The sequence below is a fragment of the Glycine max genome, chromosome 11 (assembly GCF_000004515.6).
Source record: "Glycine max cultivar Williams 82 chromosome 11, Glycine_max_v4.0, whole genome shotgun sequence".
In the NCBI taxonomy this organism is placed as follows: domain Eukaryota; kingdom Viridiplantae; phylum Streptophyta; class Magnoliopsida; order Fabales; family Fabaceae; genus Glycine; species Glycine max.
In genome coordinates, this window is record NC_038247.2 from 7,960,738 (window position 1) to 7,982,603 (window position 21,866).

Sequence of the window (21,866 nt, forward strand, 5' to 3'; positions counted from 1 at the left end):
GAATTTAAAATTTTTCAAAATTTTAAATTTCTCCATCCAAACACACTCTTAAAAAGAAGTACGGGTCAACAAAGAATTATGTATTTCATGTAAAAACAAAATCAAATCAAAACAAGAGCGCAATTTTTTTATAAAAAAAAAATGTTTGTCAAAAGAAGAAGTTTAAAAATTTCAATATACAAAATTTAAATATTGTGATAATATATTTATGCTAACTTTATATTATATAATGTGTAATATCATGGTATTATAATAAAATTATATTTCAAAATTTATAATGTTTATTAAAATAGTTTGAAACATAACGAGCGTACATAATCATTCTGTTAATGGATTGTACTGTGTTAAAATAGATAAAAATAGATGAATAAATAATTTATGCATTGGTTATATAAAAGTGTTTTATGTTATTATTTAATCACAAATTATCATATGTTTCTTAATTTTTATAATAACCATAACATCCGATATTTCATTAATCTATATATTTAATTTGATTGATAATAATTAAATGTAAAAATATACTAATTATAAAATTTAATTAAACGAACTTTATGTGAACCTTTTTTGTAAGTTTCGGCAATTAATTCAACTGAAACTTAAATTACACTACTGAAATAAATAGTAAAAGGTTTTACTGCTTTTTATGATCAAACAGATAAAATAAAATAAAAAATAACTTCAAGAAAAAAAAAATTTAATTTTATTTCCTTCCACTTTTCCTCCAATTTAAATTTCAATTTTTTTTCTTCCATCATTTTCTTTCTTTTCTACCAAACATAGGATAAATAAAAAGATGTGTAATGAATTAAAATATAAATAAATTTTAACTAATTTTCTTCTATTTAATGATATTATCTCTAAAATACACTTCATTAATTAAAATTTTATTTTCAATGAACTTATTTTTTTCACATGGAATTAAATGTAAATTTTACTTTAATAAATGAATTGATTTTTTTAGGACTTTTAAAATTAAATGTCATGTTAATAAACTTTTTAAATAATCGTGATTTTTTTTTATATTTCAGTCCGGATCTCGTCATGAAGTAGTGAATTTATTATAATTTGACAGCCAGTGAATTAGCTAAATATTGCATTTTGCATCTACTTGTACTCATCGTGACATCATCAAAAGTAGTTTTGAAGGTGCATATATAAGCCTAGTTCATCAATCACCTTATGTGTTCATTTTTTAGAGTGATTGAATTTCTATTTTTTTTTAACATAATTAATATTGTTAAAGGATTGTTTGGTAGAGGAGAGAAATAGGATAAATGAAAATAAAAAATAAGTAATTAATAAAATAAAAAAAATATTTGATTAAAGGTAAATAAAAATGAGTAAAGAAAATAAAATAAACAAGTACTGGTGAATTCCACCCTATATATTTCCACTCTATTTCTATCATACCAAACAATCATCATTATTTTCATCACCTTAATTTTCCCTCTTTCCATCCTATTTCATCCAACCAAACAAGACGTAAGAAATAATAAGTATACTTTTATTTTAAATTTAATTTTTAAAAGAGTAATTACACAATTTATTACATAAATATTTTAACCTTAGTTTCTATTTTAAAATTCTTAATTAATTATACATATATATTTTGATAATTTAAATATTTTTTAATTTGTGAATTTTCTATTTTATACAAATTTGAAAATATTGGTGCCACACTCGCATAGTTAGTTTTAGATTATTCCAAACCCATTTATTGACAACCTCATAAGTCACAACCATCAACTATGACTGACACATTTATGCTTGCACCAAAAACGCAGAGTTCCCTTGTAGTATGCATCAGTGTTAGTTTATAGTTTGTATAATTAATTTTGATAGAGTTGATTTTAAATTGTTGAATAAATTTTTTGATACGGATCTGAATTAATCTGAACCCCATGTTTTTATTGGAATGTGTGTTTTGCTTAAAAAAGAAAATACATACAAGACTAGGCAGGAACTGATGACCTCCAAAAGTCTTTGCAACCTGAATCTTTGATGACTATATAAAAGAATCCGTTAATTACCCTTTAAAATGCATTTTTTACTCACAAAGCAAGGAGATTTAAAAATGTAGGTCCTTACGTATCACCTAGTTTTATGCATGGAATCATATCAATAACCAATTCAGGAAAAATCAGAATGCATAGTTTCAACTATTAAGCTGTCAAAAAAAGTTACCAATCATATGCTCTGGTGTTCTTCCCTTGGAAAGCTTTGAACAGTATCTGACCATCTACCAGGGGAGTGATCACTACTGTTAGATGAGACATGAGCCTCCCCTCTTGCATCTCTAATCATCTTTAAAACCTCTCTCATTGTAGGCCTGTTCTCTGGTACTAGTGAAACACATGCCATTGCAATGTTCAAAAGAGCCTGAAGCTTCTCTTCAGATACTTCATTGCCTGAGGCAGGATCATCCCCGGACTCGGTCTCTTCTTCGCGCACTGACCGAACCCACGTAGGTATGTCTGAACCGTATGTCTGAACAAGGTCTTGGAAGGGTGTTTTGCCGGTTAAAAGCTCAAGAAGAAGGACCCCAAAACTGTATACATCTGCTGGTTGAGTTTGTGACCTTTGAAAGTTGCGGCATTCGGGTGCTCTATAGAATAAAGAAGTGGCACTAGGCTCATCCATTGAGTCAGGATTAAGGAACACAGTGAGACCATAATCAGTAAGACATGACTCAAAGTCAGAACCCAACAATACATTAGAAGATTTCAGGTTTCCATGTGTCAAGCCAGGGTTCTGGTGGATGTATAGCATGCCTGTTGCTAGATCTTCTGCAATTTTAAGGCAGGATGTCCAGTGAAGAGGCTTTCCCCCACCAGATGTTTTTGATCCTGCATTGGTCATCACAACTCTTCTGTCAATAATTAGTTTGAGAGCAATGTCAAGATGCACAATTTTCAGTTTACTTCTTAGCATTTAGAAATCATCAAAGTGCCGGTGCTATTACTTAGTAGTTTCATGCATATGCATAGTGGTGCCTTTAGAATGCTATATTGGTTTAAAATTCTGACACTTCCAAAAGGTTCAATTAACAAATACAAACAAGTTCAATCACATCGAGAAAGTATCAATTGCACAAAAAATAACGATGAAGTAGAGTTAAATGTAACATATATGTAAGTCTTACTTGCATAATTTAATTACTAGAGGCTAGCTCAAACTTAGCCTCACTTTATTCAAGGTAACTCAAACATACTATCACTTGGATTCTACGTTTACCTCCATTCACGTAAGTATTAATTATCATCGTATATTTTGTTTATTATCAAGATACAACAAGTCAGTCATACAATGCAACATGGTAATAGCATGAATGCTAAAAGTTCTCAAGGATTTAACTTTGAAAATAAAACAGGCAGTGTGTGTGAAGAGAAAAACAATAGTTTCAAGCCAGCAGAAATACACGTGAGGATCCTGGCAAAAAGAAAGCCTGACTTGTTGATTTGTTAAATGCTCTGCAAGAAAGCATTGTTTTACCCTTTATAGAAATGAACTAGGGGGGCTGTCCCCTAGGAAGAACTATGCTTATACTTTTATCACAAATACTCAACTTTTTACATCATCGAGCGAAGATACACTTATCTTCATATATCTACAAAATAATTAACAGCTTTTAAAATTTAAACGGTTGCCGGAATACTGTTGTTTATCCAGAATCTTTCCCTCATCTTCGAAAAGGATTCAGGATTCTAGAAAGGGACTTATTGATTGATCACTAAATCTTTATTACTGAAAATGCAGATTTCAGCTACCATATTGAAAAGAATTCAATTGTGTCATTTCCTTTTAAATAAAACAAATTTGAATAAAAAGATGGTAACGTTATAACCGCGATGATTCATCAAAAAATGCAATTCTACCATCTATGAATCCCGTTGCAAGGTGGCAGCGAAAAGTGATGATCACCTGACGATGGATGGGCTTATTTAGGGAAGAGAGATGGGAGAGTTTCCAAATGGATAATGAAATTTCGAACATAATAAATATACAAGGCATAACTTGACACCGATTAAGTTCGGATTAGATCACTGTACAAGTACATGGTAGTACACTAAAATTCGAATTCCACTCTGTAACTTTTCAATGGTTGAGTGGGACAACACTAAACACGGGGGTCACGCCAATAAATGAGTTGTCAATTTAGGAGCACACACATTTATAAATTCTTAAATTACATTAAACAGCTTGACAGGGAAAGCAGCACCCTTTGTCCTTATTATTTAACTAGTAAATCTGAGCGAGAGGGAAAGATTTAGTGCGTAGAATTAATCGGAGGCCCCATTACCAAAAGATTATAGTTTACGTCACTCTCAGCCCCCTTTTAAGGACCAAACTACATTCTTATAATAATAATAGTTACATGATTTAAATCCTCCTTCACACGAAAAACTACTAATTATGCAGACACAATTATTTTCTATTAGACAATTGTATAAACATACATCCGCGACAAACAATTACGTTATAATATGATTTTATAATCCTGAGAGTGTAAGCCAGATTAAAATACCTTATAGCATTATAAAATAGTATTTATTTAGTTGGTAGCATTGGGGTGGTGAGATAGATGTAAGTAAGAAAGAATAGGTACCGTGAATAAGGGAGAAGAGGCTGCCATTAGGAAAGTAATCATAAACGAGGAGGCGTTCCTCCTTAGCCTGGAAATAAGCCCTGAGTGGGACCAGGTTAGGGTGGGTGAGGCTCCCAAGGACTTGAATGTGAGCCCTGAACTCTTCCAAGGCAGGATACCTAGCATCTTTCAACCTCTTCACAGTAACTATGAACCCCGATTCCATCACTGCCTTATACGTACTTCCCACTATACCCCTCCCCAATGTCTCCGCCGATGCCTTGAGCAATTCCTCCAAACTATAACTCATCTCCCGATCCCCTCCTCCGCAGAACACCAGCTTCCCTACACCCTCATTTTCCCACGCAAAACCCCCTTCTTCTTCTCCCCCTCCTCCCGCCACACCAACTTCCCCTTCTGCCACTTCTGCACCACCCTTCTTCTTCTTCTTCTTCTTCTTCTTCTTGCAAATCACAACCCACACCACAGCCATGCAAACTAATACCAAAACAACTCCACCCACGCTCCCTCCAATTATTTTTATCAACTTCGTGCGGTTCAATGATGACGTCGACGATTTCCCCATCGTCCTTGGTATCAACGGATAACTAGGGCTTGTCGATGGCGCCAATGAACCGTTTTTGCATGCTTCTTCTATCTGTTCCCCGCAGAGCCCCGGGTTCCCCCAAAACGACGACGCATTGAACCGGATCAATGCCGAGCTCACCGGAATCTCGCCGGAGAGCCGGTTGTTGGACACATTTAAATACCTGAGGCTGCTCTGGTTGAAACCGGGAATGCGTCCGGTGAACGCGTTGTCTTGCAAGTAGAGAACGTACAGTCGCCGCAGATTCAGCAGCGACGCCGGAATGTCGCCGGAGATATGGTTCTGCGACAGAACAATGACCTTCACGCGGTGGAGGAACGCGACCGAGGCGGGAAACTCGCCGGAGAAGTTGTTTTCGTTGAGGAAAATCGATTTGAGGTTGACCAAGGCGGAGAGATTGGGGATTTCGCCGGAGAGTGAGTTTCCTTTGAAACTGAGGACTCGGAGCTGGTCCAAACGGCCCAAGATCTTGGAATCCAGAGGACCTGTTAAATTGGAGTGTTCCAGAACTAGTTTCCTGACTCTTCCGTTGAAGCAGTCTCTGACCCCCAACCACGTGCACACGTCGGTTCCTTCTCGCCATGGAAGCTTGTTGAGAGCGTCTATGGAGGATTTCAATGCCAGAAGTGCCTGTGAATCGTCTTCTTGTGATCTTGCTGGTTGGGACAGGAAGAGACAAAGGAGAAAAACAAAGACGACATCATAGGATCTCTCCATGGTCGGGACCAACCACACACACACTGCTGCAAGTGAGGGGCTTTAGTTAATTTCAACTGTTTTGGTTTCGTCCCATAATGAGATCCATTTAACACTTTAATGCATAGGAGGAGAGTTAACAGTTAACTGACCTAGCTACTTAAATTAGCTGAAAAACGGTTGAGACCACAACAGATCTTTCTTTGGTCTTCTCACTCACTTTTAAGTCTTGTTCAGATCTACCATTGACATTCTTGTGGGAAAAAAGAGAGTCTTCAACTACTCATCTAAACCACAAACTTGAACAGAACACAAGTAAAGTAAAGTAACCATGAGAATGAAAGAGCTAGCTAATAGCTCTGTTTGGGAGCTCTGGTGGGGATCCATGAAATCGGAGACACTTACTGCGGTTAAAGTGGTTGGCTTTTCTCGAAACTCCTCCACTCTACGCCACACTCGAAACACTCACGGAACCTGTGCCAGAACTTTCACGTGAAATCAATCATCCCAGTACTCGCAGACCACAAAATAACCATTCTTTTCGTCTCTCTATGATTTCTATATTCCTAAACTGCTAGCTGCAACATTATTATTAAATAATAAGTAAACAACAACTTTGCAAGCAAACAAAAACAACACAGTACTGTAATTTTTATTTATTTATTTATTTAATTATTTACACTACAGTATATATATTTTGGTTTGATCCTGTTGCGGAATAAACAAAAAGCCATGCATTTAGTAGTAATTTTATAGTACTTACTTCCTTTCTCGGGTTGCTAATACTCGTGGAATTTAGCACTTTTTTTAAAACTTGGCCGAGGTGGGATCCAATGATCTATCCTTTTGAATCATTGAATGGAATGATGAAGGCTTGAGACAGGCTCAAAAAGTTTCAACACTTTCTCCAATTTCTTCTTTCAGTGGTGGAATTGAATGTTTATGTTGAAAAAATATATATTAACAGTAGAAACACACATGGTGCAAGTGCAGATTCCAGCTGCTAAAACCGCTATAATCGAAGATCCATCTGTACTCTGAATGGGTTTGGAGCAATAATGAGAGAGAGAGAGAGAGAGAGAGAGTTTCTCTGCTGCATCTATGTGTATTATGCGCGTGTCTGTCTGTCTGATCAGAGAGAGAGAGAGAGGACAGAAAAGAACATGCCCCGTTCTTCCTCTCACGAAGGCAAAAGGCCCCTCCTCTTTCCCCTCAGGAAATTGGTGAACGAATTGAAGGCTAACGAGAAAGCAATAAATGAGATTTCACACACACACACACACAAAGTAGAGATGATGAAAAATATAAAAAAAACCAAACAACTGCCACGTGTTGCAATTAAATGGACACTGGATGAGTCAAAACAAAAAAGTGGAGTGGTGTGTAGTTGGGCTCGTGTATCACTGACCATTGACTCTTGCCAGTTGTCATATTCTGTATCTATCCTGTGTTCTCCCTCATCATATCATATCCTAAAAAGTATAAGCAAAGCAATATAGATGAATTATGTTTGGTCTGAAAATTAATGTATTTACTTAGAATAGATTACTAAAAAGAAGTGGGAAAATCTAAGAACGTGGTTTGTATTTTTTTTTTATTTTTTTTAAATTATTTTTATTTTTAAAAGATTAGAATTTTAAAAACATATTTGATTTGACTTCTTATTTTTTATTTTCAAAAAATAAAAACACTGAAAATGTATTTTATAAAAAAATGTATTTTTAGATTTACTTAAAATTATATTCCTTGCCATTTTATTTTATCCAAAACGAGGTTCTTTGGTTTCAACTTAAAATACTGAAAATGAAATTTTATTATTTTTAATTTTTGTTTCGATTGAAAAAATATTTTCACATAAAATGAAAATAAAAATACAATCAAACACACTTTCATTACTATTTTTTATTTATAATAAAAATGAACCAAACCAAACATCTCTTTTTTAAGTATTAGCAGATTTTGTGGCTGTGTTTGGTTGACCCGAGACCAAACCAAAACTATAGGTGCTATTAAGAGACCGTGGCTCTTTGATTATGTGTGTTTGTGGTCATCGAAAATCATGATAACAAAATTCAAAATTCAAAATTCATGTGTTTTAAGATTATTATTCAAAAGTTCCTATTGAGATGCGGGGACGGGCCTGGCCCAGCCCTTATGGGTCCTATTAAGAGACTGTACGCTCTTTATTTAAACCATGATAACAAAATGGACGCTAATTTTCGCCTATCCCGATTCATTCCAATGTGTTTTTGTTTTTGTTTTACAAAACTATTATTCTTCAAGAAAAACATGTTCCTGTTGTGTATTCTATCATGTTTTTTTTGTTATGTATTGTAAATTGACACTCTGTATCAATCAACTACAAAATATAGATTGCCTGTTTCATTGTATAGTTAATTCGAAATATGAATTGCCTTCTCTAAAAGTTAATTTTTAATAATAATTAAATTAATTATGATACAAAATATATTTTTAAATTAAAATAATTAATTATGATATAATTTATCTTTTTTAGTAGTAATTAAATTAATTAGGATAATTATTATCTTTTTTTAATTGAAATTAAATTCATTTCAATACAATTTACTTTTTTGTTTTCCACTTCTTATACCTTTGTTTTTCATGCTACTTAACTCTCTTGTGTTATTGTTTTTTTACTACTACACTCTTATGGAGTATTGATATTTTTTTTTATAGAAAAAAGTAAGTTGAGAAAAGAAAAAAAAATGTAGTACAAAATAATTTTACACAGTCAGTTGTTTAATCTGTTGTTTAATCTGTATTATAATTTTGGTTAAATTTTATGATAATTATCTTAAAAATCATATAAACAATTACTTTGATTGAATAACACGGTGCATTAAACTATTGAGATATCATAAGATATACGAAAATCAATGCCCCAAGCAGGAATGTGTTTTAAGATTATGCAAAAAATCCTATTATGATGCGGACACGGGCCTGACCCAGTCCAAGGCGTGTGTTTTAAATTTTAATCGTGAACTCATTAAGCTTAAGCTTTTTTAGATCAATTGAGACGGCAAAGAATTTCCATTTTAAGTTATGCGGTGTTATAGATTTTAAAAATATTAATTTTTGTTATCGGTGAAAATTTTTAATTGTTAGAAGTACATGGTACTCTCGATATCAATGTTATTTGGCTATGATTGTTAATAAGAATGCGGAAACAGAGGGACAATAATTGAGCTTATTCCAGCACGCGTGAAGCTAAAGCAAAAGAGTAAGACAACAAACAAGCAACGATAGAAAGATCGGTACGAAATGGCCTTTCAATTTTTCATTATATATATATACTCAAAGTTTAATATGCAGAAGTAAGTAACTACTTCATAGAAAGTTGTACAAATTGTTTTGTTTCCTTGAAGTATTCTTCTATTGGAGTCACTTGTAGGCGTTGTGTGAAGGTGTAATTCTTCATAACAGGGTGACTGATTTCCATTTCATAGTCTCCATGAAAAAGATTGGCCTCAAAGAATCCATTTTGATCTGTCATTCCTGATAATTTGCTTAACCTCCATTCAGAAAGGAGTCTGTCCACAACATTCCCTGCAGGCAAGTTCCTGAAATTGTTATCTACTAAGCAAATCCTATAGCAACCTTGTGGTGACCATGCTGTCCACATCACAATACCCCTGACCATAGGGTGGCCATGTAACTCTCTAAGAGCAAGCTCAAAGTACTGTGACTGCACAAATCATAAGTGAAAAACTATAATCAATTTTTAATGCATAAATAAATGGGTAAAATACTAAAAACCACATTTCATACAAAGAACAGCACAACACAACATAAACACTTTCTCTAACCATGTATGCCCGGCATGCGAAATTATTAGATAGTTTGGAACTATTATTATCAATCTCAATTAATCTCCACATGATATGATTTATATTAATTCTTTCATGCACATTGAAAAACTCGACTACTTGTCACTTAGAGATTAATCAGGCGGGACTATGAACATGTGGTGATCATCTAATAACTACTTGCGGTGAATAAGCTATTCTGCCAACAACATCATCAAATTGTTGCATGAAAAATAATTGAACTTTACCTGCCTAGGCTGGCTTGCAACATCTAGTTCTGTAATCCAAATTGGCAAACGAGTAGCAGCAAGATAATCGATGGAAGCTCTCAAATAAGGAAAGTTAATACCCGGACCAGAGAAATGAGCCTCAAGCCCAATTCCAATTGGCAATCCTGCATTCCCAGGATAACTTTGAATTTTTTTAAGCTTCTGGATATACCTTGCAGGGATTGACACACCATCTCTACTATCCTCAATGGTGTTATATTCATTCAGGAACAAAGTTGTTTGTCCATCAATATTATGAGCCTCATGGAAGATCCTACCTGAAAAGGCTTGTCCAAGTTTACCTTCAAAGAATGAAAAGTGCAAATTTTCATTCACCACATCCCAAGAAATAAGTTGGCCCCTATATCTTGACACAACGGATCTCACCCTCTTTTCCACTGCAGAGTTAAGCTGATATGGGGAGAGTGAAGGAACCCAACCAGGTTGGTAACGAGGATCATCCCAAAATATGTTGTGGCCTCGAACAGCAATGTTGTGTTGCTTTACAAACTGCAACATGGCATCGGCAACCGAGTAGTCTTCCCTGCCTTGCACATTTTCGGTGCTGTACCACTTCATTTCATTTTCAAATGTGGTGACAGTGAATCTAGAGGTGAACCAATTCTTATATAACCCATTGTTCAGGATGTAACTGTTTATGGCACTCCCAAATGGAAATCCTGGCCTTGTAAGTACAAAAGATATGCTTGCATTTGGTAGAGGATTTCCTTGTTCGTCAACTGCTCGGACCAACACCTTCCTCTTACGAGCCTGCCAAAGCCAAACCTCGTTTAAACTTGTTGTATATTAATTTTCTTTTGCTTTTTTGCATATATCATGTACTACAAATGTTGGAAAACAAAACATTTTGGGAATTAATCAATTTAATAGATTTTGTAGAAAATTCAAGAGTTTTATTAAGCTATATGAAAATTTTCCTAGTTGAACACATCATTTATATCTCTTGGTATGGTATGTTAGGGGTCTGAGATCATCGTGATCTTCATATGACACATAGTCATGTCTTATTTATTCCTTCTTATATATTGAAAAAGTTAAGTATTGATAAGCACTTAGAATCATGAACACGTGGTGGTTTGAGACTACTTAATAATTTGTCATTCGTGAGACATATGGTCTTTTTGTCGTCATTGAATTTAATGTATGAGAGCAATAAATTTGTAGTGGGTTAATATATGTAGTGGAAAATATAGAGAAAACTCACTTTCTCCCGTAAGTTTAAATTTGTGTGAGTCTCACTAGTTTGAAAATGAGACTCGATCATTTATAAGATTTAAGTGTGTAAAAAATGTTTGAGAGCGTATTGATAATACTTTCTCGTCTATTTATTCAATAACTAATGCTTACCTTCTCGATGCTTTCATCTTGATGAGACCTCCATTCCCCTTCTGTGAATGGCTGTAAGGCAACGTTGTCTATCCATATTTCGACAGAAGTATTATTGCCCTACAGAATTCAGGAATTTGAAGAGTTCAGAAAAATGGAGAGCATATCGTAAAAAAAAAAAAAAGATCATGACAAGGTCATGTGAAATTTTCACACTTGAGAATCCATTCTTGTACATAAATACAATTATCGAGAACCATAGGAAGTACCTCAAAATAGAGCTCAGCTGGTCCTGATTCATCCGCTGTGAAACCACCCTTAAGCATAGACCAGCAATTAGACTCAGCAAAAATGGCACCAGCAAATTTTAATCTTGTAGTTGTTTTCACAATTGCTGTTACGGGAACGTTGCCCTCACTCACTTGTATCCAAGCTGCATAATTTCAACCCATAACCATGTGTTAAGAATAATGCATTTGGGTCATTGATCTTTTTGTTTACAAATATAGTACAGTAAATAATGACCCTATAGATGGGAGGAGCTAGCTATTCATAATTTATAATATTTGAGTACAAAATTTACCGGATAAAGTATAATGCTTATCCTTTTGAAGGTAAATCTTCTGGGAGACACTATCATGTGCTTGATTTCTCCTATGGGCTACCACATATTTGTTGCCTAATGATTCTCTATGTTCTATTCTTGCGTCTCCAAATGCAGTCCACCCTTGAAGTCCATTATTCAGTTCTGGGTTTTGGATGATTCCTCCATTGTATAGAGGGTTCTGTGGGTGTGCCAAACACTGAGATTGAAAACATGTAACACCCCCGATTAGAATGAAATTTTCAGTAACATGTGTAACACCTTGTAAATATAAATGCTGTAGAGAGAGCTTACTTCAATGCTGGCAGAGTAATCATAGGATAATGCCTCGGCTTCAAAACCTGTGGTAGTGACAAATGAGAGATATATTAGTTCTGTACGTTACATACTTTCATTCGTTAATAACATCGAGAATTAACTTTCTTTCAAAATTTAACTTTTTTTAACTTTTTTTCCAATTGAAGTTTTAATCTTTATCATTAAATGATGACATAATACTAATCTTATTATTAACCCCCAAAAAATGTTTGAAATTGGCAACTCATAATCCTCCCAAATCAAATACACCAACTGCAGAAAGAGGTCCATGTCAAAGACCACGGCACCACCCCAACCCTTCTCCCTATTCACCTTCCTCTAAAACATTCACCATAACCACCGCACCTCCGACCAAACCACCACCATCTCTAACCAGAGTCGCCACCTTCCACCCAAACACCATCACCATCCCGCGCCGCCGCCCACCACCAGCCGCCACCTACTCCGACCACAACCAAACCAGCGCATCACCACCACCTAAAACCGCCGCGCCGCCTAAACCCACCTACCCCATTCCCAAACATGCACACCCACCAAGCTTCATAGCCACCAGCGCAAGCCCCCAACAATCAAAACCAATCCCCACCAAAATCGCTACTCAACCCAAACACCACCAAAACCCCACCTTGCGTGACCCACGAACACCCCGCCATCATTTGAAGTTGTGTATTTGAATTTGGGGCTAATCATTTGTGTTTTGACTGGTTTTGGGATATAGCAATTTTTGTATATTAAACACATTTTAAAGAGATTACCTAAGTAATTTCAGAAAACGAAAATTATTAAATAATTTTAGATTTAAATATTTTTTGGTACTTGTAATTAAGTTTTTTTTATCCTTACAAAATTATTTTTTTTAATCTTTATAAATTATATTTGTTTTATTTTTAATTCTTAAAGTATTTTACATAGAATTTTAAACAATAAAAAATATTATCTAAAAAAATTATAAAAATAAAAAAAATAATCTTGGAAGGACGAAAAATAATTCTTTTACAAGAATTAAAAAGAAATTTAAGTTATAATTTTTTAAAAATGACATATATTGATCACATGCTTTCATATTATTATTTAACTACACACCTTAATGATAAGAACTAAAACTTTAAAAATTTTGATTAATCAAATATTTGTTTAAGGATTAAAATTTGAATTTAAAAAAAAAATTCATGAACTAAAAACTTATTGAACTCTATCTTTTAATTCAATCATTTAAAAATATCAAATAAAACAATAAATTAACATAACATTATTTACTTAATGTCTAATTTAATTTTGTAAACAGTATACTCCCTCTTATTGAAAACAATAAAAAGTATTCTCCCTTTTATTTTCCTTTAAACACTACTTCCCAATATCCAAAATATACATTTAAAAAAAACTTAAATATGTTATTTTATATGTATAAAATAATCTGTTTTGATATTACTATTTAAATTACTATTTTTTTTCTATTTTGCCACCTCACATTTTTTTATGTTCAATTTTAATATCTATGGTTGTATTTACTATCAGAGTATCACATAATCCTTTAATAGTTGGACATGTATAACTAATAGCAACCCTCTTATCCCAAAAATAAACTTTTTTAATTTTTCAATGTAATATTAAATATTTTTTTCATTTACATCCCTAATGATATTTTTTAGAATGCAAGTGTTGCATTACATCATTTTAAACAAAAAGATTAAAAATAAAGTTAACCAATTTTATAAAATTGTTACTCTTTTTAATTTTTATTATAAGATTTAATTAACTAATTGTAGTAAGAAATTCAATCAAATTCCTTAAAAAAATTCAATTAGTTTAATTGAAAACATTAAATATGTCTTAAATAGTATTTCTTTCCAAAACTATTCCCAGGAAAACTAACCCACATTAATGAGTTATAATTCTTTTATTTCACGTCATTCTAGAATTGATACTAATGAATGGTATTTTTGGAAGAAATAATTAATGCATGAAAATTGAGGATTATTCTTTTATTTCACGTCATTCTAGAATTGATACTAATGAATGGTATTTTTGGAAGAAATAATTAATGCATGAAAATTGAGGATTGGACCTTATAAAAATAAAAAAGTTACATTTTTAATTTGAATCTAATAATAAGGAGAAAATAAAGTATTTCACTCATTCTCTTTTATAAGAAAAAAATCAATTTTTTTAAATATAAATAAAATTCAATTACTTTTATTTTATTTAATGAGATTATATTTAAAATATCATTTATTTAATACAAGATTTGTGTTTAATATCAAATTCTAATAAAGGATAATTCAGGGGGGAAATATTAATTAGAAATGACATAATTTAATAAAATTATTTAATTTTCAATGATGTACCCATCTCTTTTCATCATTAATAATATCAGCATCTTTACCGTAAAAAATACTAATTTTCTTAAATGTAAAATTAGTTTTTTTTTCTTATAAAAAATAAGGAGTAACTTTTTGGTAATATGAATAAACCAATGACAATATCTTGTGACGAAGGGAGCAAGACAAATGACTTTTGTATATAAATGCAAATTAATATTTCAACAGCAATTTATTGCAATAAAACAAATGAAGTGTTAAATGCTACGTGTATTAAATGTGCTCTAATTAATTTTGTGCTAATTGTATTAAATGTCCTCCAATTAATTTTGAGTAAAAAAACGCTTTTTTTTTTAAGGAAAGTCGTGGCAGTTGATGTCCTGCTCTTGTTTGACAAATACTAATAAAATTTAAACTTGCATGCTGGGACGAAGTTAAACCAAAAATGATGGGAGAAACCAATTATAAGAATTTAGGTTCATCGTATAAATCCTAAAAAATAGTTCATCTTTCAAATATATATATATATATATATATATATATATATATATATATATATATATATATATATATATATATATAAACATCAAATTTTATCCTAAATACTTTCACAATTATATATGTAATAAAACACGTACGAATTTAAAAATTTAATGTCTTTTTTTTTAATGGCCAAATATTACAAATGTTAATCGTTCATATTACCAAAAAGCCTTCATAAGTTTATAATAAAAATTGATATTTATGTTAACAATAACTTTTTTATGAAAAAAATCACATTAATTATGTTCTAAAAATTTATTAAATTAAAATGAATTGTTTTACTTACAAACTATGTTTTAAAAAGTCATATAAACAAATACTAGACAAGAAATAAAAAGAATAGTAATAAAAAAATATTTAATATTTTGTCTCAAAGTTCAAATTGTCAAATCCTTATATTGTATTCATAAGCTTACCCAATTGATAAAGATTATTAATAAATATTCTTTAATTCTTGAATTATTTATAATTAAATCAATGTAAAAAGAAGGTTAACAAATTAAGTTGTTTAATTAAAAATGCAAACATTTATAGCCTTTAAAATAACAAAAATAGTTTCTAAAAAGAAAAAATGATACTATAATATTTTATCTAAAAAGATAAATATATAATAGAAGACTATAAAAAGGAAAATAATATATTAGCCTTAAAAATAAAGAATGACATTATCTTTACAATAAATGTATTAAAAAGGAACACAACATTTTAAAAATAGAAAAATAAATAAATAACACTTAAATATATTGTTTCTACAACTAAATCCTCCAAATAAAATAAAAACAACCTAGAATTAAAATATTTTAGATATTAAAAAAATTATAATAATAAAAAGTTAATGAGAAATTATAATTCTGGTGATATGGTTGTCACATTCATGCTAATAAACTATATATATGAGACATGCATGTATAGGCAAGAAAACAAACCTACTAAAAGGATGACACACACCAGAAGCGCGAGACTCATGTTTTCTTTTCAAACCTGCAAAGTTACGCCAGTTAGTTTTCTTGAACCAAAAAGAAGAGAAACAATGTGAGAAGAAGATCTTGAAATATGTTACCAAGATGCATTCAAGTGTGAATTGAAGAAGACGCTGGAGAGGAGTGACTTGTTAATTGAAGGAAACCATTGTTTTTATAAGCACAATAATGTGTACAATAAGGCATAAATAGCTGCTTTTAATTGACAATATTCAATGCCTTATTATAATTCACTTCCAATAAAAACGCACCATAAATTTACGTAGCATACATGACAAAGATTTTTTTGTTCTTTTGGTGACAACTGTTGTTTTCATTAATTATATATATATATATATATATAAACCTAGAAAATAAAATAAAATTAATGTAATTTATTTTGGTGGGAAAAGTTTATTTTTCTATAGGTTTTTTTTTTGAGTCAATCTTATTTAAATCATGATCATTAACTAATAGTTAATATCCCACCAAACAAGAATTCAAACCTTAATTTAAGGTGAGAAAAATATTTAAATTTAAGATTTTACATAAACTACTCAAATTTCCTGCTAGACCAACTCAAATTTAAGATAGCAAGGGTATGAAATCAGATCCTTAAGCAAATGAATTATGAATGTGTTTTAGTATTATGCAAAAACTACTTATTATGATGAGGGGATGATGAGAAAGGCATGACACAACCATATGCATGGGTTTTAATCATTTGAGATCCATAGTCAAATGTTATTTTGAGCTCATTCATGTTTAATGGTTGGATATCCTATATTATTCAATGATGAGAAAAAAAATTACCTATTATATTAGGGAGAATTCTTATCTTACAAATTAGTTTTATAAAATTAAGTTAGGTTCATAATTCATATTTTAAAATGATATTAAAATCTATCTTAAAAATATATTGTTAGACCTATCGTGTTACTTGTTATTAGACCATCCACAAATATATATATATAAATGACGCTACATCGTTGAGATTCCATGTCACATAATAATGAGATCAAAATAATGTATATAAATGACAAACAATATTTATCTTACAAATTCAATTTATTTAATTATGCATGTCCTCCAACAAGAAAACTTATTAGATATTAAGAGATTACCAATGATGCTAATAAATCACTTCATACACATTGAAAAGATTTAATTGTTACAGGCACTTGGACTCTACATATCAATCTTATTTGTCTATGACTATTAATTGTTAATAATAATATACAAACATACGAGGCAATAATTGAGCTAATTGCAGTTGCAACACCCGTGAAGCTAAAGCAAAAGAGTAAGACAACAAACACAACGATAGAAAGATTGATAATATGCAATGACCCTTCATATTTGCATTATAATATATTTTATTTTTCATTTTAAACTACTAATTTTTTTTACAGGATTATAAACTACTACTATAAAAGCTTAATGTGCAGAAGTAATTACTACATAGAAAGTTGTACAAATTGTTTTGTTTCCTTGGAGTCATCTGTTGGAGTCACTTGTAGGCGTTGTGTGAAGGTGTAATTCTTCATAACAGGGTGACTGACTTCAATTTCATAGTCTCCATGAAAAAGATTGGCCTCAAAGAATCCATTTTGATCTGTCATTCCTGATAATTTGCTTAACCTCCATTCAGAAAGGAGTTTGTCCACAACTTTCCCTGCAGGCAAGTTCCTGAAATTGTTATCTACCAAGCAAATCCTATAGCAACCTTCTGGCGACGGGCCTGTCCACATCACAAGACCCCTAACCATTGGGTGGCCATGTAACTCTCTAAGAGCAAGCTCGAAGTACTGTGACTGCACAAATCATAAGTGAAAAACTATAATCATTTTTTAATGCATAAATAATGGGTAAAAATTATTAGATACGAATGCTAAAATCACATTTGTAGAGAACAACGCTACACAAGCAATTTCTCTAACTATGCTTGTCGCACAGGAAAAATATTTAGATATTTCGAGATTACCATCAGTACCCTGGTCCTAGCTAATTAATCTCTGCATGACACCTAGTTGAGTTTTATTACTTTTTCCATACATGTAAAAATTCAATTACTTATCATCTAAAGATTAGTTGAGACTATAGATGCTGGTAATTCTAATTCAAGACTATCTAATAGTTTATCGAGAAATAAGAAACTGGAGAACAAAATAACATGAATTTGGTGTTGTTGAACTTTACCTGCTTAGGCTGGCTTGCAACATCTAGTTCTGTAATCCAAATTGGCAAACGAGTAGCAGCAAGATTATCAATGGAAGCTCTCAAATAAGGAAAGTTAATACCCTGAGCGGGGAAATGAGCCTCAAGCCCAATTCCAATTGGCAATCCTGCATTCCCAGGATAACTTTGAATTTGCTTAAGCTTCTGAATATATTTTGCGGGGCTTGAAACACCATCTCTACTATCCTCAATGGTGTTATATTCATTCAGGAACAAAGTTGTTTGTCCATCAATATTATGAGCCTCATTGAAGATCCTACCTGAAAAGGCTTGTCCAAGTTTATCTTCAAAGAATGAGAAGTGCAGATTTTCATTCACAACATCCCAAGCAATAAGTTGGCCCCTATATCTTGACACAACAGATCTCACCCTCTTTTCCACTGCAGAGTTAAGCTGGGGTGGGGAGAGTGAAGGAACCCAACTAGGTTGGAAATGAGGATCATCCCAAAATATGTTGTGGCCGCGAACAGCAATGTTGTGTTGCTTTGCAAACTGCAACATGGCATCCGCGACCGAGTAGTCTTCCTTGCCTTGCACGTTTTCGGTGCTGTACCACTTCATTTCATTTCCAAATGTGGTGACAGTGAATCTAGAGGTGAACCAATCCTGATATAACTTATTGTTTAGGATGCTACTGCTCATGGAACTTCCAAATGGAAACCCTGGCCTCTTCTGTACAAAAGATATGGTTGCGTTTGGTAAAGGATTTCCTTCTTCATCAACTGCTTGGACTAATACCTTCCTCTTACGAGCCTGCCAAAGCCAAATCACAGTTAAACTTGTTTTTACAAGGACTAATGTTTTATATATAACTAATGCTTACCCTCTCAATGCTTTCATCTTGATGGGACCTCCATTCCTCCTCTGTGAATGGTTGTAAGGAAACATTGTCTATCCAAATTTCGGCAGAAGTATCATTGCCCTACAAAATTCAGGAATTTCAAGAGTCCAGAAAAATGGAGAAATTTCTAACGAATAATTTTCATTAAATAAAAATCTCCCTTGCTTCCCATTTGATCAATAATTCAAAAATGAGAACAGGTTGTTAAAAAATTTATGACAAGGTCATGTGAAGTTCTTATACAATATAGAATCAAGTTTTGAACTTAAATAGAATTATGGAGAACAATAGGTAGTACCTCAAAATAGAGCTCAGCTGGTCCTGATTCATCTGATGTGAGACCACCCTTAAGCATAGACCAGCAATTAGACTCAGCAAAAATGGCACCAGCAAATTTTAATCTTGTAGTTGTTTTCACAACTGCTGTTACAGGAACGTTTCCCTCACTCCCTTTCACTTGTATCCAAGCTGCATAATTTCAACCCATAACCATGACCATGAGTGAAGAATAATGAATGCATTTCTGTTACTGATATTTCATTTACAAATAATGACCCTGTAGATGGGGAAAACTATGCATAATTTATAATATTTGAGTACAAAATTTACCGGATAAAGTATAATGCTTATCCTTTTGAAGGTAAATCTTCTGGGAGACACTATCACGTGCTTGATTTCTGCTATGGACTACAGCATATTTGTTGCCTAATGATTCTCTATGTTCTATTTTTGCGTCCCCAAATGCAGTCCACCCTTGAAGTTCATTATTCAGTTCTGGGTTTTGGATGATTCCTCCATTGTATAGAGGCTTCAGTGGGTGTGCCAAACACTGAGATTGAAAACATGTAACACCCACAATTAAAATGAATTTTTCAGTAATTATATGTAACACCTAGAAAATATAAATGCTGTAGAGAGAGCTCACTTCAATGCTGGCAGAGTAATCATAGGATAATGCCTCAACTTCAAAACCTGTCGTTAATAACATTAAGATGAATAAGATTTTAGAAATGAGAAGAAAAAGAATAGAAGAAGAAATTTTACTTTTAGTAGGTATCTTTTTATGATATTTTTAAAAATAAAAAATAAAAGGATAAACTAACATATAAATCCAATTACATAATCTTTTATTTTATTTTATAACCTTCAGTAAAAAATTAATTTAAAAAGGAGAAAAATCATTCTCCTTTTTATTCTGCCATAAAATGTTACATTTTAAAATCATGTTCGACTGATAAAAATAGTGATTAAAATAATTAAAAAATATACATATTTATGTGATATGTTTATATTTATTTTAATTTTATATTATAGATAAAAATATATTTTGAGGTCTTATTGCATCTATTTCATAATGAGTATTCCACTGTTAATTTTATATTAATTTTTAAAATATTTTAAATCAAGTTTAAAATAAAATAAGAAAAACCGCTTAAGTAGATGTTATACTTTTATTATGTTAATTAGCACAATAGTTAAAATAAATTGTATATCATAAAATTATTCAAAAATCATGTTTTATTTAAAAATGATAATAAGACAATTTCATAAAAATTTCAAGAAAAATTAAAAGCTAAAGTTTAAAGAAAAATATAAAAATGATTTAAAAACTTATTTATACAACTGTTAATATGATTTTAATAATTAAAAATTTTAAAAGAATAAATTAATATTCCTTATACAAATAGAAATTTGATGTTTTTCCATTATTTTTTTAAAGATCGCCTTAACAATTTATACACGGTAAGTAACTATCCTTGCTATTCCTAATTAAAACGCACACATGTATATTTTTAAAGGGATACATTACAAAGTTTTTTTTTTTTAGGGGGATACATTACAAAGTTGCTGGTTTTGAAAAAGGGAAAGCCATGATACTTGAATATTTTATCTAAAAAAATCCACATAAATTACTATGAAAAGGAAAACAATATATTTGTCTAAAAAAATGTCTAAACCACCACTTAGAACAATCTCATGTTAATTGATTTATATATTTGATAATAATAACATCGTATTGTTAAAAAAAACATAATATTATTCAAATGTAAAAAAACAAAATAAAAATTGAATATATTATTTCTACAATAAAAAATCCTTTAATATTAATATTAAACCTAGTATTAAAATTTTATACGTATTAAAAATATTTAAATTAAAAAAAAAAAGTTAGTAGGGCTAAACCCCGCCTCCCCTCCCCAAACATAAGAATACATCGTGTCTCTGGTTGCATGGCAAACTCATTTTGCCAGCAAACTAAAAGTACTACTGAGAAAATATAATCCTGATGAGTGGTGATTTGTGGTAGTCACATTCACGGTAAAAAGTAAAAACTGTCAATATATGTGTGTGAGAGACATACAAGGAAACAAGCCTGCCAAAAGGATGACACACACAAGAAGGGAGAGACTCATATTTTGTTCCAACCTGCAAAGTTTTTATTTTTTTGTCAGCAAAAAATTGTATTATTAAAGGCACCAGTGGTACCATAAATCCAGTACATCCCAATGCATGGATGCCATAAAAGACCATATTTCAACCTGCAAAGTAAAGTCTGTTAATTCTCGTGAAACCTGTTTAAGTCAATACATTCAAGAATTTGATCCACGAGAATAACAAAAAAAAAAACATTTATAGGGGCAGAAGACTTGAGATGTTACCAAGATGGATTTACACTAGAAATCTAGAAATTGAAGAAACCGCAAGAGAGG

At 31.7% G+C, this 21,866-nt stretch overlaps 3 protein-coding genes across 9 annotated transcripts; all 3 read right to left on the reverse strand.

Moving 5' to 3' along the window:
* Positions 1-1,967: 1,967 nt before the first annotated feature.
* LOC100820186 (inactive leucine-rich repeat receptor-like serine/threonine-protein kinase At1g60630) lies at positions 1,968-7,182 on the reverse strand. 7 transcript variants are annotated; one of them, XM_041006687.1, is made up of 5 exons: positions 6,655-7,166; positions 6,297-6,365; positions 6,044-6,190; positions 4,610-5,935; positions 1,968-2,849 (listed from the first exon to the last, which is right to left on the reverse strand). In XM_041006687.1, the coding sequence occupies exons 4-5, from the start codon at positions 5,910-5,912 to the stop codon at positions 2,191-2,193; spliced, it is 1,962 nt and encodes a 653-aa protein (XP_040862621.1). In that variant the 5' UTR covers positions 5,913-5,935; positions 6,044-6,190; positions 6,297-6,365; positions 6,655-7,166; the 3' UTR covers positions 1,968-2,190. The 7 variants fall into 7 exon arrangements, with proteins under 7 accessions (XP_040862621.1, XP_040862620.1, XP_014619445.1 ...); XM_041006686.1 differs by having other exon boundaries at positions 4,610-5,938; XM_014763959.3 differs by having other exon boundaries at positions 6,044-6,144; positions 6,297-6,469.
* Positions 7,183-9,167: 1,985 nt separating this feature from the next.
* Positions 9,168-16,253, reverse strand: LOC100775272 (endo-1,4-beta-xylanase 5). The gene is made up of 8 exons (XM_041006688.1): positions 16,178-16,253; positions 16,044-16,098; positions 12,233-12,279; positions 11,918-12,137; positions 11,604-11,767; positions 11,356-11,454; positions 9,967-10,758; positions 9,168-9,597 (listed from the first exon to the last, which is right to left on the reverse strand). The coding sequence occupies exons 2-8, from the start codon at positions 16,081-16,083 to the stop codon at positions 9,235-9,237; spliced, it is 1,725 nt and encodes a 574-aa protein (XP_040862622.1). The 5' UTR covers positions 16,084-16,098; positions 16,178-16,253; the 3' UTR covers positions 9,168-9,234.
* A 1,259-nt stretch (positions 16,254-17,512) lies between these two features.
* On the reverse strand, positions 17,513-21,687 carry LOC100775814 (endo-1,4-beta-xylanase 5). The gene is made up of 7 exons (XM_006591489.3): positions 21,643-21,687; positions 20,081-20,212; positions 19,765-19,984; positions 19,454-19,623; positions 19,138-19,236; positions 18,276-19,067; positions 17,513-17,890 (listed from the first exon to the last, which is right to left on the reverse strand). The coding sequence occupies exons 1-7, from the start codon at positions 21,685-21,687 to the stop codon at positions 17,534-17,536; spliced, it is 1,815 nt and encodes a 604-aa protein (XP_006591552.1). The 3' UTR covers positions 17,513-17,533.
* Positions 21,688-21,866: the final 179 nt, after the last annotated feature.

What these genes read in the sequence shown, in the direction of transcription:
- LOC100775814 (XM_006591489.3), bottom strand. Translation starts at nt 21,687, where the DNA reads ATGGTCTTTTATGGCATCCATGCATTGGGATGTACTGGATTTATG. An exon ending in TGGGATGTACTGGATTTATG is followed by an intron (nt 20,213 to 21,642) that starts GTACCACTGGTG and finishes TATCATAAAAAG; the next exon opens with ATACCTACTAAAAGTAAAAT. An exon ending in ATTACTCTGCCAGCATTGAA is followed by an intron (nt 19,985 to 20,080) that starts GTGAGCTCTCTC and finishes TTTCAATCTCAG; the next exon opens with TGTTTGGCACACCCACTGAA.
- LOC100820186 (XM_026124384.2), bottom strand. Translation starts at nt 5,912, where the DNA reads ATGGAGAGATCCTATGATGTCGTCTTTGTTTTTCTCCTTTGTCTCTTC. An exon ending in CCTCTTCTCCCTTATTCACG is followed by an intron (nt 2,850 to 4,609) that starts GTACCTATTCTT and finishes TGACCAATGCAG; the next exon opens with GATCAAAAACATCTGGTGGG.
- LOC100775272 (XM_041006688.1), bottom strand. Translation starts at nt 16,083, where the DNA reads ATGAGTCTCGCGCTTCTGGTGTGTGTCATCCTTTTAGTAG. An exon ending in GTGTGTCATCCTTTTAGTAG is followed by an intron (nt 12,280 to 16,043) that starts GTTTGTTTTCTT and finishes TCACTACCACAG; the next exon opens with GTTTTGAAGCCGAGGCATTA. An exon ending in CAGCTGAGCTCTATTTTGAG is followed by an intron (nt 11,455 to 11,603) that starts GTACTTCCTATG and finishes TGAATTCTGTAG; the next exon opens with GGCAATAATACTTCTGTCGA.